Source organism: Plectropomus leopardus, chromosome 8 (assembly GCF_026936395.1).
Source record: "Plectropomus leopardus strain MGB_pleo_1.0 chromosome 8, ASM2693639v1, whole genome shotgun sequence".
Classification (NCBI taxonomy): Eukaryota; Metazoa; Chordata; class Actinopteri; order Perciformes; family Serranidae; genus Plectropomus; species Plectropomus leopardus.
The window spans coordinates 31,358,167-31,376,652 of NC_142183.1; the positions used below are offsets into that span (position 1 = coordinate 31,358,167).

Below are 18,486 nucleotides of genomic sequence, written 5' to 3' on the forward strand. Positions count from 1 at the left end.
TGGCATAAGGTTAGCAGTTGTTAGGGCAACTGGCCAGCCATCCACTGAGGCCTCGTAGGCAAACAGGAAGTAGAGTGAGAACTGAGAACAGCAACTGAAACTGAAACAGCAGTTAATGCTCTGGTTAAACTGAGTGTGTAAATGTGTGAAACAAAGAGACATCTGCTCTGACACAAGGCTAAACCGCACACACTAATAAAAGTATTTTCCACTCTGCACGAGACAAGCAAGGGTTCTTGCGTGCTGTCTTTGCATGTACAAACTTTTATACCAAAGCAATTTTACTTCAAACTGGAGTTCTAACACTCAGGACAGACAACATGAAGGACAAGTTTTTAACGTCTCTCATAAACCATAAAAGTGAACTCCAATCTTTATGAGTGCACAAGATATGCTGTCAGCAATCCTACAGCTCGTAAATCACGTTAATACACCTGCGAATAAATACAAAACAGTCTTTATTCAGATTTACATGTTGATTCACATGTAGTTTTCATAATGTACAGAGAATAAACAGTGGAGACATGTTGCAGTGAACTGTGAACTGCTTTGAATTGTGATATTGTCCTTTTACTGTATGAGCTGCTGAGACACACCTCAGTTCAAGTGAGCTGTGATTCAGTGGCTCTGAATCAGATGAAGTAGGTTGAAACGACATAGATGATTTTTTTCAACAGTATTAAATCAATATAAACTTTCACTTGACTTTTGGCTGCAACGAACGTCCCTTTTCTCAGGTGTAAAGGCCTAATATGGATCATGCTGTTTATATGCCCAAGCGACACTTATAGTTATTAGGCACATTGAAGTTTCACAAACAATGAACAGCATCTGATTTGGTCATTACAATTACAGGGTTGTGCAAAACCCAACTGAGAGAGAGCATGTGACCACAATGACAAAACTGCTGAGGATAAAAAGGCCCATGAGGAAAAATGCACGGTTTTAAAAAAAGGCAGGTTGTTTGTAAAGGCAAAAATGATTAGCACTGCCTTAAGTATGATCAGTGTGTTATAAACGCAAAAGTAGAAGCAACCTTTCAGTATTCCTTGCGAGTTTCAAACGATAAAAAGGCACATGGAAAGAAACATTTGGTAAAGCAATGCCTATTCCTCGTCAAACCCCCTTGATTCAACGAGATTCTTAAATAAATTCACCGTGATGGTAATGTGCGTCCAGTGTAAGTCTCTCTAGTGGTTTGGTTTGAAACTCATGGCAGATTCCTGTCTTTCCTATTTGTTTTCCTACAGGAGCTTTTCGAGCTGTTCCCACTGGAGCTCTGTTTAAAGGCAGGCTGGGAATGAGGACTGTGCTTTAGCCTGCTAGCTGCTAACACAAGTAGCTTTTGAATAAACTCATCAGAATTCATTACTGAGGATTCTCAGAGATGCTAAAATTTCATATTTTGGTACTTTTTAGGTAAATTACATTTTACAAGATGATATTAAGAACCACTGAGCTTTGCTCCAACAATGCCTTACTAAACAGACAAACAAAAAAATATCTTCCATTTGCTGCTGATGTTCATGCTGTGCATATATTTGCTTTTTAAGCTGTAGTTGGTAGCTTTTATTAAAAAAATAACATTTTGTAATATTTGCTAAAACTGTAACCATATCCTGACAAAAGTACCTAAGACAGATAATCTGTAACAGGTTAATTGTATCAATGTGTCATACGTCAATAACCTGCAACTCATGTGATAATGTATGTCTTTTTTTCTGGTCTGTGTTACCACCAATGTCCTTTTTTTCTCATTTTCCCCCCTTTTACTGTGTGATTTTTTTTTGTTGTTGTTTTTTGGTGTTATTGCTTGTTTGTGCACTTGCTGTTTTGTTGGTGTGGTTTGTTTTTTTATTGTATTCTCATACTGCACTATAAAATAAATAAATGGATGTTTAAAATGAAAGACAGATAATCTGTGAAAAAAAAACATGTTCTTCTGGCTACTGATAGTGCTTTAAATGGCATTTGCAAGAATCTGCCATATATGAACCAAAACAACCTGTCAGATACGTGGAGTCTTTAACGCAGCTGTCGATCGCTGCTCGTGAACTGTGGTCAAACTGTTAAACTAGGCAGCACTGATTAAATATAAATCAAGATTCTGTTACTGCATTGCCTATTTGTGCCTAGAAATGCATTTTAGTGTACTGTTTAGCTGTAAATTAAGACTTTGTGACCCAGCTGTCATGCTGTAAACAGATGTGACAGAATGAAGCTTTGCCCAATTGCTGGAGCAACAGTGAAAGAGGCCCCTCCACTCTGATTGGTTGTTTTTGTTCAATAACAAAAGATTATCAAAAATGCTATTTGAAGCACTACCTGACCAGGAACTCTAATTCACAGATCGTCTTGTGCACTACTGAGAAGATGTGTTGATAATTTCAGCAAATATGACAAGATGTTTTTTATTTTTTTTAAAACAAAAATTCCTACACATTTTCATGGAATTTTAAAAAAAACAAACTTTTCCATGACTTTTCAGGGTCGAACATCAGATTCAAACTATAACCAAATGTAATTTCACCTAGCTAGCATGATTGAATAGAGAGAAGGAACACGGAGAAAATGAAGAAACATTAGTGATGGTTAATAAAACGTCACACATCGACGCATATTAGAGCTATGTTACGACAGCTACAGAAAACAAATTTGCTATTACGTTTCATTACTTGAAAGGTTAGTCACGGATGATTACTATAGCAATGTAGAAGAACACAAAAGAAATGTTATGACTTTTCCAAAACCTTGAATGATCTTTACTGATTCCATGACGTTTTTGTGAAAGTTTTTTGACCGGAACCCTGGTAAAAAGTCAAAGAATCGTTTGATCTTTAGGATATCAGGATTAAGGCTAGTGGCTACTGTGCTCTAAGTAGGCAGAATGGAGGTTGGACACAATGAGAAAACAGAGGGAAGACTTGAGACATCTGTGCACTAAAGCCAACTGGAAAACAGGAAGTTTTAAACTAAGAGACTAGACTGTAAAAACTACAGAGCTCAGCCTCTGCTGATGACAAAGTCCTCTGGGATGTATCTCAAGCCCAGACTTACTTATTCCTTCTTATCATAGCAAAACATTCACTTAAAATGTGCAGAATTAACTGCCGATTGCACTCACTTTGCATGCACTATAACTCAAGTTAAAGATGTTCAGATGAAACCCTGAGATTCAGTCTCTTTCCTCTGACCCAATGGCCTTAAATAGGAAATATTCTAACACATGAGAATGTTTGTTACACTGTTACTCAATCAACCATGTCAAGAACCATACATGATGTGCACAAAAACGCTATAACCACTTCTTCATTCCTCCATGCTCCCCAAGACTGCAATCCACACATGGCCAAATTAAATTCCTGAAAAGCTACCTGCATGTGTCACTAGCAGACTAAAGCACAGATAGTTTGAATCCAGCCATACTCTATCAAAGGCACACATCTTCAATAAGGCTTTTTCTCTCACACAAACACACGCACGCACACACACACACACACACACACATAGTGCTGTCCGTAAGGTGCTGAAGCGGCTTGCATACATACGAGCTATGTACATTATTAACACCAGGAGGCAGAGGAGAGGAGAAGACATGAATACATTGTTCACAGTCTGTCAGTCTGTCTGTCAGTGAGTCAGTTCTGTCTGTTCATCTGTCTGTGTTGGCGGGTACATTGTCCTGAGGTCTCCAGACAGACACACACGCACCTGCTTTCCACTGCGGGGCCAGTCGGGGCTTCATGATGATTGTCAGTCTTAATCATGATAACGACATGCCTTCGATTCTTTTTGCAACTTGCTGCTGGTTGAGCTGGTTTGCCAACAGAGATGTAATTCCCCATGAAATGCTGCATTCATCGCTTTGTTATGAACGCATCTTTGTTCCATCAGTGTGTGTCAGGAGAGCATTTAGTGCCACGTTTCATGCTTACACTTGAGCATACACTACTTTAAGATAGCAGGTGGTCTTTCCTAATACTTCATGGTGAGCAGTCTTATCAGAATACTTTACGTACAAAATGACCATTCAGGTATGTTATTCACCCCATGTTACCTTGCATTTGGAAGCAAACGTTTTTTCGCATGACTCCGCAGTGAACGGAGGATCCAAAGAGAGCGGACATTCCTCACGAATTAAAGTCAACAATTTAAAGACAGCAAAAACATGTTTTCAAAGTTAACTGAGACAGCCAGGTTCAAACGCACACTCTTGCCCAGGCTCGCTACCCGGCCGTGCAGGAGACTCTTTGTGCTGGCGTGTTTTAAAATGTAATATCGTTGTGAAAATGTACGTGTTTGGGAAATACTGAGCATACGTCTGGATTAATGAGACTGCATTGCACGAGTTGTGTGAGAGATTGTTTTGATAAAGTTTAGCTGTTGTTAAATACGGGCCTGGGAGAAAAACGTTCTTCTGCCCTCATCACTGTCACCAGCCGTCCAATCGCAGTGGAGAAGAGGCGGGACAAATATTACATAGCGCAATCATCAGCGAGGACAGATGCAAGCGATGAACAAAAAATGTTGTTTTGCGTTGGTGTTATGAAACGCTTTGGTTGACAGATGGCCTTACTTAAGTAACACCAGCGACTGTCTGACCAATGAGAATCAGACATGGAGTCATGTGAGAAAAACAAAGTTTTCTTCAAGATTCAAGGTAACATGGGGTAAGCAACGGATATACAAAGGTCATTTTGTGGGTGAAGTCTTCCTTTAAAGGACACGGGGCAGTTATATGAGGGGGCTTTGACAACTGTAATTGCAAAAAAAAAAGACTTTGACAAACTATTTGGGTCTTTTAGTTTGATCGGAAACTGTGTTCCACTAAAAATCACAATAAAGACGATGAAAATGAGGCTAGAGGTTAAACCCTGCAGTAAGGCAATACTGACTCAAAGATAATTCATTCAAGTGTGTATTCATCTACAGGCTTTGCATTAAAAGAAACATTACATTTTTACAACTTAAAGCAAATTAGATAAAAGTGATGAACTTCCTTGATTAGGTGTAATGTATGCTAAAGTGTTGGCACAAAGCAGCAGAGAAAATGGCTGACCATTGACACGTGGACAATTATGGTGTCTAAAAGGCCAGATGTCACCCAAAACGGACAGGGACAACGGGCACACACAAGGTCTGCTTATACCACATGTCTGCATACATGACTGACGTTGTATGCGGTCCACGTGATCATAGTTTTGCATTTTCACGTGGATGGTCCGCAAATCCTTGCAGACATGGAAGGTAATGACATTTACATCACTCAGACCCTTGCATCTATAAAGATGCAGAAAAAAATATAAAAATTGGGTACAGGTGCTGACAAATTAATGGACATGTCAAGCCATGGAGAATTTAGTTAACACTAGTCAGCAGCAGTTTGAATTCGCCCAGACAGGAAGCGACAAAAAAAAAATCTTAGGGTTTTTCAAGCTCACCCTCTTATGGCTGCATGCAGCCAAGATGGAGAAAACAAACTATCTCTGTTATTCCTATGCCCTGGTAGCAGTGATAACACTCCCTCATCAGGGGTCAGGGGTCAGGAGGGAGTCACGTCCGAGGTTTTCATAATGACACTTGCACGCATCTCGTGGGTGTGGCTGGTCGCCGCAGACGCGAGAGAGTTCTGGCTGTAGGCAGGCATCCAGCCGTCAGTGTGGTAGCTGATGAGCGGGGCCGGGTCCCGTGTGCTGGTGACCCTGAAGTTTGGCTTGCTTGTACTGACGAAGGTGGCCATGCCAGGAAGAGAACATGAAGGAACCCTGAGAACTGATGTGCTGTAGCCCCGCCTCCACACTGTACTGACACCCTGTCAGTTAAAATTGTGAAAAAGGAGAAAAAAAGAGGTAGGTGAGTGCAGAAGTCAAGCACACACAAAGACACAAAAGCTGTGGCTAATATATGATGTAATTTGTGTTAAAAAAAAAAGAACACGACCACAAAAAATATCAACAAGCTGAATCAACATCTCCGTGACCCAGTCACACTGTTTGCACAATATATAATTCACAGGTGGCTGCTATGTGATGAATTAGAAAGTGTCATTGTTGTTGTATGCACAAGCCGAGAACTACATTTCTTATTGAACTCTCTTATTTAAAATAAATAAAAATCTACAGAAAAGTTCCCACATTGCAACATAGTTAAGAACACTGTACTGTTACCACTGATAAGTGAAAGAGTGTGTGTGCGCGTGCACGTACAAGCGTGTTCGCTGTGGGTAAAATGTACTACAAAGGACAACCTCAGATTAAACTGTTAATGTTTGACGGTCACAGTTCCTGACAAGGCCCTCCCCTTTCTCAGTCTCGCAACATTACAGGAAGGAACACACACACACACACACACACACACACACACACACACACACACACACACACACACACACACACACACACCCACCCACACACACACACACCCGATTTCAGCTGTAGGGTTGAAACAGGTAAAAACCTGTTTATCTGCAGATGGGAGCAGTTAATAATTCATTCATCACTCTCTCCTCTGTGTTTTATTGTGTTTGATGAGAGACTCACTTCTCTGGTGTCCTCTGTGTCACTGTCCGTGTCACTGCCTGTGGAAATAAAAAACAAAAAACAAAAAAAACAAATAAAGGCACAGATTAACAGTTTGTATAGTCGTATTCATGAACATTTTCTCACAGGTCATCCTTTGAACACATACACCACTGAAGAAGAAAAACAGAAAGACATGGGGAGTGGTAGAACAAGTTCAATTAAACTAAAAAAAACATAATGACAAGACTCACATCCAACTGTGCATTCTCTACTATTAAAACAGTTTAAACAGTGCACTTAAACACAGTAGCACAATTTTAAAGTAAGTAAATGTATAAAAAGGAAAAAAAGAAAAGAAGGGATACACGAATGATGTTGAATTTAAACCTGACTCTTCAAGTCGTGGTGGCAATGGAGAAAGATAAAAGGGAAAGAGAGACAAAGGACAGGAGGTGGGATGATTACAACTGTGAACTGACAGAGCCGACTCTGCCTGAATGACCGGTTGGGGAAGAGGAAAGCTGCATACACATAGAGATGTGAGATAAACACATCGCAAAGTAATAATGATACAATTACTGAACGTTGAATAATGGTGCATTATGTACCTCTAAACATCAGAGAATAACGAGGCATCACCATGTTATGTTTCCAGTGAGCTTGTCAGGTTATGGATCTCTGTTTACAGAGAAAGCCATTGTTTTATATTAAACTAGACACATGCCTAGGTTTAACTATGGCAAAAGCAATTATTCAATTGCAAAAACAGCCTGTACAAGTCTAATTAAATTCATAATAATCTTCTTTATCGTTGGTTATTTTCAGCAGCTGATTTGCCTTCACTGGTCTGCACTTAGGATAAGATCTGGAGCCTGTGATACACATGATGCAGGCACTTTATGTGTATGATGCAACAGTGAATGATGTAATGACAGCTATCACGGGGTCCCCATCTGAACCACAGTTTTGTTGTTTTGCTGGCTATTTTTACATCAACATCAATTAATCCAAACTGTAAAGCCAAAAACATTGATTTGGTCTTGATTTGCATACCCTAACACACACGCGTGCCACGAACCGTGACCTAGAAAGTATCTTGTTTACATGTGTTGTAACCACTATGTGACTGTGGTCAAAAGTGTGGTTTTGAATAACTTCTGCAGCTACTATGAGCCTGCTCCCCTGTAAAAAACCTCTTTATCTCCTTCACATAACTAAATGTGGTACAGCGTGATTTGCAAGTGCGCTTGTGTGTGTGTGTGTTGTCTCACCGCAGCATGAAGACACAGGAGAGATTTGGAGCGGGTACGAGTGGGAGGAGCTGACAGTCTGCTCTTCGTTCTCAGTGGTCACTTCGATCGTCTGACAGACGAACGGCAGCTGCTCGCTGGTGATCACATGGCCGTCTACTGAGCTGATGGCTGTGAGTGGACGAATCAAACGTGTTACGAAAGGCTGAATACATGAATTCTCTCTTGTTCTTATTATCATTAATTATTGATAAAAATATCTGAAGTGTGCGGAAACATTAAGTTACACATCTATCCACTGATATGATAAAGAGTCGTCTGCATCGGCTATTCATAGACCTCAAAATTAAAGTGTCGTGATTTAATATTTATAAAGGCACTTGTAGCGGATGATGAGGACAGCTCCTGATAAGAAGATATTCAAATGCCTAAACAAAACTGAAACTACTTTTGGAGATTCCTTAGATGACCTTTGGGTTCAGCTACTGGACCTAATTGCCCTGTTGAACTTCTGACTGTGGGCAGCAGAACCGAATTCTGGCAGATTTTATTGCTCGACCGGACAGTTTGAGTTAACTTACGACTCATTTGGGGTGAGGAGCTGTCAAGGAGACATCAAGAGATCCCTACATTGTAGAAACTGACTACTTAAGCTTAAACTTTTTGCACAACCAACACATAACACACGTGCACATGTTCAGACTGTAAGAGAGGCACACCCTGACTGATTTTTGTATTCAAAGTAAAATGTACTTTGATAGAAATGTTGTGTGGAGATCTCATGGCTACAGAACTGGAACTTTGCTTACCTGCTGATTTTAAGGCCAAACTCACACACATTGCTTTGCCTGTGTGTGTGTGGAGGGGTGTGACCTTTCCTAACCCTCTGCCAGCAGCGTGCTACACACTGAATGGAAAGACTCTTAATACAGATTTGCATTTTGATATGCATACCCCCCTATAAACACTGTTGTTTGCAGATGCTATATTGTTTTGTAATCATGTTGAATTGTGATTTTCTAATTATAGCTTTTGTTTGATAGACCTTTGATAATAGTGACTACTTTAACGCTTTGGTATATTTTGATGCTAGTGTTTGTATACCTTTACTCAAACAGGATGTTACAATTATGCTTATATTATATCAGAGTGTTTTGACACGGTGGTGTTACTTATTTTTTACACAGATTAATTATGCTTGTTAAACACGGTTAATACTGTTTTACTTAGTTAATAGTCTGCCAAAGAATTATTTGGTTTTCTCATAAGTGTTCAAGTGTTCAAAATATTGAAGATCTGAAGGTCTTTAATGAAGTTTATCAACACTTTAGGAAGAAATTCGATCTTGACAGTTAAAACAGAAGGAGTGATAAAAAGGGAGGAGTGCATTTTTTCTACTTTGACAGTCGAGCAACACACCCCTTTATACTTGTTCTTATTCTTATATTTATTCATATGTTTCTGAGTCTTAATTTTGCATTATGAGTTATAGTTACATATTTTGGTATTGATTTATTAATTAACTGATATTTTAATTGAATTGCTAATTATAAATCCCCTACTTAAACCGCTACACACTTAACTGATTTGACTATGGCAATAAAAACAACCAGAGCACCAAAGCCTCCTCTCCATAGACTGTGAGCCAGATATGAGCTCTTCCAGTAGTTTCCAAAAGTGCGGTTAACTTTTTGTTATTTTGCTTTAGTTTACATTATGTGCTTTGATTTAAGTGTTTCACAATGACAGCACATTCACGCTGAAATATTTTCTAAAATAGGCCTTAACCCAGGTACATCCCATAATAACTACTCAATATTTCTAAAGAAGCCACGGGCGTAGTACCTGAGGCACTGTCCGTCACTGTGAGCTCCAGTGGTTCCTGCTTGATCCATTCCTGTTTGATGGTCTCCTGTATGGTGTAGTCAATAGGTCCCACGTGAGCATCGGAGGGAGTCCTGTCTTGAGACGGAGAAACTACCCGATGCTGAAAAGGACATGAGGTGGAAAAAGATTGAAGAGAATGGAAAACTGATATATTCAAATGGGCAAAATGTCCAAAATGAATAACGTCAGGAAAAATAAATTCATCCAAACTTCTAAATCACAGATGTTCATTCATACCAGTTATATGAACAATGGTACTCAAATTCCCATTTAAACACAGTATCCTCGACATAATAACTTCATTACATTTTCACTGTGATAATGAGAAAGTGTAACACGGCAGCAGCGGTGTAGTGAGTCAGTGCACAGATATCAGTAAGCTTTATGCTCATGGTTTGTGTAATAAGCTTTAAAAATATGCCTGGAAGCGTTAAAAAATGTTTACAAACAGCTAGGATCACACCAGGATACATCCTGATGTGGAGCATTTCAGGCATGTAAACACTGAAGTTATGCTGACCAGAATCTAACCAGCCAACTAACCAGCCAAACATTTAAACAGGCTCTTTTATTCACTCCTACACACTTAGTAAGAGTTTTTTGTTTGTTTTTTTTAATCAGACTGAGCAATCTAAGAGGGGGTTGTTGGGATTTCAGCATTTCTACTTATTTAATTCTTTATAACTTTTTGAATTAAGTACTTCTGGAACGTAAAGTTGAAATTGATATTCACAGGAGAGAAAACAGTTTAAGAGAAGATGCCTATTTTAATATACTTAATTGCATTTTTGATTATTTTTACAATTTATCAGTTTCTATAAGAAAAAATCTTTCTTCAGGTGTGGCTTTATACTTGAGTTTAAGCAAACTTTATAGTCTATAATATTTTTTGACAGTGAGAATATTTGTTCTATTCCTTTTTTTGTTATTAATTTGCAACTGGAGGTAGCAGCTACTGGTTTTACTGGTGTACTGCTTGGCGAGTCAGAACCAAACGAGGGAGGAGGGCTTGGTTACCGCACTCATTTACTGGCAAAAGTCTGTGTCATGTGGGAACCAGAGCCAAAGTTGACTGTTCATGTCAGATACTCAGGACTGAGTATGACTTACAAAAAAATATTTTGCTTAACTTTGGCATGTAGACAGAGCAACATTTCTCAGAAAGCTAAAATATTTCTCTCGTGAGAAAACCGACCAAAAGGACAATTAACTGCAAAGCCTTCATGAGAAATCTTCCCATCGGGCAGCTGTTTTTTAACAGTGCTGCCACATATGGAACTAGAATCACCTTTACCCTGTTATATGTCTCCACCATCAAGTTAGGTTATATATTATCATATTTATCCATGTTTGTACTACACATATCTGTAAAATCAGCAAAATTTCAAGATTAGTGTTACTTCATCATTTTATCCAATTAGACATTTCTATGAAATGTTGCCCTAATTAGGGTGTGAATTCTTCAGTTAGGGGCAAATACTGGTTTTGTAAGATAAGAATTTGACCACAGAAATTGAATCAGTTCATCTTTGAGTCCACATGCACATTTGTTCCAAATCTGAGAAAATTCCCTCCAGCTGCTCTTGTAATAGCGCTTTCACAACAATAAGACAACTTGAAAACATAATGCCTTTGGCCACAGCTGTCGTCAACACAGGGGCATAAAAATGCTGAAAGAATTCAAAAGTGTAAAGTCACATGTTAACCAGCGTTTTAAGAGATTTTTGTGTTTCGTTCTACACACTGTCCTGTCCTGCAAATGTTGAGAGTCTCGTGTGTAAAAGTGCTCTGACGTGTTTATCTACCTCTTTGTTTCCCTTGGCCCTCCCCTCCTTGTCCGTCTTCTTCTTTCCTAAACAGACAAGCAGACAGCAACACACACCTTTCAGAAATTGATTTATAAGCCACAATATAGTACCTGCAAGTGTCTTGATACGGTAATTATGAAATTATAAATAAGTCCTTTCAAAACAAATAGGTTAAATCCAGAGAAGTGGTCGGCTGAGGATCAGCGGCAGCACTCACCTTTCTTCATGCTTCTCTCTGACAAGGAGAGCATCCGATACATTCTGAAGGCGTTTGTTCCCTTTTTGATGCTTTTGTCCTTTACCTCCTCGATGTCTGGCAAACTGTTCATGGCACAGCGGAAATTAGCCTTCCACGTCTTTGGATCTGGACGGTCTATGCCTGGCTGGTATTTACCTACACAGAAACAGAAAATCACAGAAGACTGACCGAGTGGTTCTTCATTACAACAGATGGCGAACATCACAAAAGTCACTATCATTTTTGAGGTAAACACTTATTCAGTTGTGATTTCTTCAGATATTATACAGCCAGCATTTTTCCACTGGACAAAATGACTCTCCACATTAGACAAAATGATAGATATATGCTTTTTTGTTGACACCCAAGATTTTTGACAGCAATTCAGTCTGACAAAAAGCCTCCGCTTCTGTTCCTGAGGTATGATGCTGAGTAATGGCCATAAAAGTGTTTTTGCAGAATGTTATGACATCCCAGTGACATTGACCATTTGGATACAAAATGTTGTCACATTATCATTTTATCTTAATAGACAAGCCTTTGGCAATTTGTCATAATCAGTGTATGAATTCTTCAGTAAAAAAAATGTATTATGTGGAGTCACAGTGACTTTTGAACATAAAAATCTAGTCAGCTCATTGTTAAGTCCAGGAAGATGTGAGCGGGATGGACGGCTAACCTGAAAAAGTCCTAAAAATACAAATATTTTCAAAAAACATACTGTATTTGGATTTGTGACTGTGGGCCTGCTTGCTCTAAAAACAGGACTTCTTATATTTCATGAATACACTTTGTATATATTTATTTTCACCAACAAGCGTCATCTGTACACTCCAGTGTATTGCCAAAAGCAGGTCGACTTTGGCTGCTTTCCTACATTGTAGAACTGATTATATACTCATATTTCCCACTGACCATTCCTGCATTTCTTACCATTTCAAGTTTGGAATATTCTTCTGAACCAGAGGATGTCCCCCTTTTAAGTATCTAGATGCCTTATAATACATTTTCCCTTTAACTGATGCAGCAAGGAGTAGTGTGATTTTCTACTTTTACAGAGTCACTGTGCGCTTCCTAAAAGAGCAACCTGTCGATAAGCTTTCTGAGGCCAAACAGAATAGGACACTCCTGCAACTTAATCATTTTGATTTCTTTCTTCAAATATTACACAACTCGAAAGTTTCTATGATTTTAGACAAGAGAACTGTTTTGGTGTACTGTAGATATGAAAATGGAACCCACAGAAAAGGAGAACCACTGAGTGTGTGTGTGGTTAGATCTGTGTATTACCGGTATGTACAGCCCATCTCATGAAGAGCGGAGCATCTTTCTCCAGGTCCCATCCGTGCCGCGCTGCATGCATCCATGGGATCTGGAAGATTCTCTTTTCCTGGAGAGATACATATTTTGTCAGCTCTTGAACCATAATATCATCATATGTGTGTGTGTGTGCATCACTGTACACTTACTTCATTAACCCATTTAAGTCCTGGTATCTGGCAGGAGTTGATCTGCTCCTCCAGCCACGGCCGCATCCTCATTCTTTCTACTGGCATTGTGTCCTGTGAGCACACACACAAATTCAGACACATATGCATATAGAGATTATAGATAGCGTCATCTTTATGGATGATGACTGATTACATTTAAATGTGACAATTCAAAGGCTCTTCTCCAGAAGGTTCAGTACTATAGTATACTGTAAAAAATGTATTTTAATAGAAAAAAAAGGGTTGTAATTAGCTCGGGTAACAGTACAAATATCATGTGGCCTAAGCTGCCAAACAATGTGAGAGGGAGCAAACACTTATTTCTCATTATTTTGAGCACAACAAAAGGGATAGTCTTATCCATTTTATCTGTGGTTGTAAAGCTAAAACACTATGACGGTGAACTCGCACTATCATGACTGTAAGCGCAGCCGTGTCGTCCACTCCTGCCCACAAACGCATACTGACCATCTTTGTCTGATTAAGACACAATTTTTAAATAAAATATTTCAGAAGACAGAGCAGATGGGAGAATGGTAATGAATGATAATGAACACAGCTAGTTTATCTAGAAAAACAGCAACAGCAAACTTCACACACCCCGCCCCACAACGTTTGATTTTAGAGCAGGGTTATGATCCCTGCAGCCTGATGTGACCAAAGTCCGGTGGGCCTGATTAGCCAGTGAGTCTGACACTCCCCGTGCACGGCACAGTAAGCCAACAAACTGCCTCCTGATGGGAGACCGAGCTCCCCAACAGGTCAAACACAGTGACATGGCACAGCATCAAATTATTTTCCCTTTTTTTATGAGCTGCAGAGTTGAAACTTCCAGCTGAATCCAGCTTACAGGACATACAGGTTTACAGCAGGACAATAACATAAACTCTATACTGTTATGGCAAACTAAAGCTTAAGAAGGAGGAAGTATAAAAAGTGAATATGAGTTGAAACACTGGTTTTAGTTTAGTCTTGTGGTCATTTATTTCAGCCCTTGTTGACAATTTTTTAAGAGGAATGCATATGATAAATAACACAAAGACATTAAATTAAAAGGAAGAACAAAAGAAAAGGAAAAAAAACAAAAAGATAAGAGCTTTAGTAAATTTATGGTATACAAAACAAAACAAAAAAATCAAAAACAGAATTAGCAACAGAAAGAGTAAAAATGGAAACAAATTTCAAAACGTGTCACACAAAATTTTATAGTTTCATATATTTTTACCACAATTTTTTTATTTGCAAAGTGAAATACGCTGTTTCACATTCGTTTCACAAGTTAACCCCTTTGACAGAAATACATTTATTCTTTATTCAAACATGCCTATTGTTCTAAATTTATACTTGCTCTCTCTCATTTCAAACAGCCTCTGAAAACTGTTGGGAAGCAATTTTTTTTTTTTGCTTTCATCATTATCTAAATCAACAAGATCACAACATTTTAAAGCATGTATGTATATAAATAGTGTTAGTTTATTCCCAATAATTAAATTGAATGACTATTCTTGTAGCTCTCTTAAATAGTTGGTTTTGTATGCGTTTCCCCGTACCGTCACACAGAAGGTCATATATGGAACTTTGAGAGCATAATATAGTATATATTCTAGGTCAAAGTGTTTTTAGTGTTATATAACATGCTATAGTTTTAGACATTAATTTCATGGTTAAAATGTAGTAAGAAAAAAGGGAAGATCATCGTGTGGGAAAGTCATTACCTCAGCCTAAGCTAGACTCAGACCATAATACTATGTGGCAATGTGTTTTTTTTCTGATTGCACAATTAGTAACATTTACTATCCTAAGTTTCATACAGGGAGTAGCCAGGCTGTATGACTGCAGTTAATGAATAACATTTACAATGTCAGCGTTAAAGCTAAAACCTGTACTTATAAGAGTCTAATTGTGAATTTTAACCTTACAAATAATTGCATGTGTAGTTTTTCGACAGCACTTGCCCTACTTATTGTCAACCACACAAGTGCATGTATCTAATTTCTTAAATGTCAACAAATCAATTTTAGTTGCAGAACAGGACACGATACTAGTAATGCAGTTCAAATAGGATACTTCTTACAGTACTCTGATTTACTATACAAATGCATGACGCCCTGAATGCATTATGACTATTGTTTACAAGTCAGTACATTAAATGCTAAATTAACAAAACAGCCCTCTGATGCTGCATGTTATCAGCAAATAACGCACGCCAAGTTCCAGCCACAATACATCTGACTTTTGGTAAATGTTAGTTACAGGTTTTTTAGGGATTCATGTTTGATTTAATAATGGGGGGTTAAGCAAAGAGTTAACCGCAGTCCGTTTGTCTACTGTCTGCCACCCTGCTGACCCCAAAACAACCCAGCCAAAAGTGAAAATAAATACAGTACCTCGTCAACAAACGCGGAGAAAAACTACAGTACTACTTTCACTTACACAGCGAGCTAGGGAGCCGTCATGTCGTCCTGAGGGAAGCCTGCGTGGTTCAAGTCAACAGCGTTAATATGCGGAAATAAAATGTTACCTGTTCAGTTTGGACGGCCTGTAGCCTCTCAGTCCTGCTGTCACAACAACCAGCGCAGCCGAAGTTGGACGCGTTAAGTTATTTGAGGGTTTTAAGTGAAAAGGGAAAGCGTGGCCGTCGTTTTTTTCTGTTTCTGTGTCCAGACCGAAAGCAAAACAACGGCTGGCTCGGGAAGTGGGGGCTCGAGCTGGAAATCCCCCTCCTGCCTCTCGTGCTCTCGCTTTGGGTTGATCGCGAGCGGCGTCGCGGAAGTCTCTTGGCCGCGTGCGCGCTCCGGTGACAAAATAACTCAGAGAGAGGGCTCACTCTGTTCTTTTTTCATGGTACCATTTAAGTAAACACAAAATGCTTTATTTATTTGATAAGCACATCATTATAGGTACGTATGTGAATGCACCAGGCTTAGCAAAAAGGCTGTTTTTCAGCTGTTGTCCGTGGAACAAATGTTGCATTGTCACCCTAAAAGTGTACTCATACTCATCAGTGTAATGTGTATAAAGCACAATAGCCTACATGGCAATTTTAGTGCAAAATAAAATTTTGCATGCACTGCCAATGAACTTGTCTTATAGACAAAGTGCTGCGGCCAATAACCAAGCACTATCATTATGATGCTGTTGATTTGGTAAAATATCCACTTAGAAATTTTAGTTATTCTGTTTTATGTAATTTCTTACACAGGTGTAACACCAAATTCTGGGTCTTATGCATGTGCAGAGTCTGTTGGGCACCACGACCTTCCTCTGTTTATCCATGTCTTCTCTTGATTTATTTTCTCTCACTAAGTCAGTTAGTGATTGATCAATTTGTTTAAATATCTAGTTAGAAATTTTAGTTATTCTATTTTATGCTATTTCTTACACAGGGATAACACCAAATTTTGATTTTTTTCTCATTAAGTCAGTTAACTTTTTTTTTCTTTTTTCTTTTGGTTTTAGGAACCCCAAATTTTCCTTTTATGGGGAACAACATGACAGTGTACATTGTTGCCCCTGCAGCATAAGTAGTGACTCTCTCAGCATTAGCTGCATATAGGGACACATGCTTGTGCAGGGGTGGACTAAACCAGTTTGCGTTTTCTAAGGGGTGATATGGGCTTCTGCTATTCATTTCTTAACTACAAAGTTTAGTCCTTCAACATACTTATTGAGCCATTTTTAATTTAACTATGGTACTAATTACTTAGAAAGAAAAACAATTAAAACAACACCAAACTTTTCATTCCAGGCTTTTCAAGCACTCACTCCCATTGGGGTGAGTAATCAGTCACACTTTTGGACCTGCTATAACAACTCTGTTGCTCACATACTTCACTGAGTATGCTTAAGCTGTTTAATTGTGATCCAGATGTGACTTGGCTGCTGTAAGCATACAGTTTGGTGTGGTTGGCCTTTTTTATGTTACCCAGTTATAAGGTTGATAAACATAGTTGATATCCCACCTTTGCAAAGCTTAAGTATGACAAATACAATTAAATGCTTAGCATTAAAAATATGTGAGGTTGAAACAAAAACAAAAAAGTGAACTAGGTCTATTATTGGTAATGTTATCAATGTTAAACTGCAGACGAGCACATGGAAGAGAAACTACAGCCCCGTCGTTTCATTCTGAAACATAGACGATCTTTGAGCTGTATTTCATTTTCACTTCCTCTATCTCCCCTCCTCCCTTCTCTCCTCTATCGACTCCTGTTCCTTTCTGCGCGGCTGACGCTGGAAACGAAACAAGAAACTTTATGCAAGTGTGTGCGTGTGAGCGTGCGCGCGGACGTGTGTGTGTGTGTGTGTGTGTGTTTGTGTGCGTGTGTGTGAGCGAGACAGAGTGTGATTAGACGCCCCACCTGCAGTTATTTGGAAAGAGCCCATTTTCACTCTATTTGCCTGCGCTGAGCTGATGTCCTTTAGTTAAAGCTTGGTTCAAAAACATGACCAAAGTGCACTTTACACTGAACACAGGAGTTTCAATCAGGAAGTTTGTTTTTAGAAAATGCACTGTTGCAGTTTCTGATGAAATTGTGCAGCCTACATGATTAAAAATTCATTTGTATATGAAAAGTAGGCTAAATTCTGATATTGGTTGCCCAATATACTATAAATGATATGAATTTGTAGTAGTATTCTCATGTAGTTAACAGCTTATCGGCCTGGCCAATTATCAGGGCCATTATTTGCCATTTTTGCTGATTATCTGTATCTAATTATCTTTGTAAAACCCCAGGGAACTGTTTTTATTTTTATTTATTTATTCATTTTAAAGTTGCTAGGAACTTGCTGTATATGATGCTGAGTGTTGTCATTTTGATTAAACATTTGCTAAAGGCATTTCAACCAAGCTTTGCATTGAAGTTTGTTATATTCCAAATTCTAAAATATTGACAGAAATATTTTCATTTTTATTGTAAATGCATACGCTGACTTTTTCAGCTTTTGAAAAGGTATATAGAATGGATTTTGATGTTATTTGATTTTGTTGTATTTGCTGTGTCCAATTATGAATACAAACACATTCAGGTATGAATAGCAGTTATCCGAGCTGTGACATGCATTTTTAGATGAAGTTATGAACATGAAATTCCTGTCATTTCTGCCAGTTTTCCCCACACATGGTTCTTTCTGTTTACACCAAAAAGAAAATAGCTTTTGAAAAATATGGGAACTGAAAATATGATGTATGAAAAACATCAAATTTCGTCTGCAAACTAAATTAATGCATGTAAATGGTGTCAGAAGGCAGTTATGAACAGTCACACTGCAACCCAGTCTATCAGGTCA

At 38.6% G+C, this 18,486-nt stretch overlaps 1 protein-coding gene across 1 annotated transcript; it reads right to left on the minus strand.

Annotated features, from left to right (window-relative positions):
- Positions 1-441: 441 nt before the first annotated feature.
- Positions 442-15,960, minus strand: irf2b (interferon regulatory factor 2b). The gene is made up of 9 exons (XM_042493333.2): positions 15,716-15,960; positions 13,174-13,266; positions 12,995-13,094; positions 11,684-11,860; positions 11,464-11,510; positions 9,617-9,758; positions 7,793-7,942; positions 6,540-6,577; positions 442-5,812 (listed from the first exon to the last, which is right to left on the minus strand). The coding sequence occupies exons 2-9, from the start codon at positions 13,258-13,260 to the stop codon at positions 5,543-5,545; spliced, it is 1,011 nt and encodes a 336-aa protein (XP_042349267.1). The 5' UTR covers positions 13,261-13,266; positions 15,716-15,960; the 3' UTR covers positions 442-5,542.
- Positions 15,961-18,486: the final 2,526 nt, after the last annotated feature.

Excerpts from the sequence above, each read along its gene's own strand:
- irf2b (XM_042493333.2), bottom strand. The coding sequence starts at position 13,260 with ATGCCAGTAGAAAGAATGAGGATGCGGCCGTGGCTGGAGGAGCAGATC. Across the intron at positions 9,759-11,463 it reads GGGCCAAGGGAAACAAAGAG|CATCGGGTAGTTTCTCCGTC; the intron begins GTAGATAAACAC and ends TGTCCTTTTCAG. Across the intron at positions 6,578-7,792 it reads TCCTGTGTCTTCATGCTGCG|GCAGTGACACGGACAGTGAC; the intron begins GTGAGACAACAC and ends TTATTTCCACAG.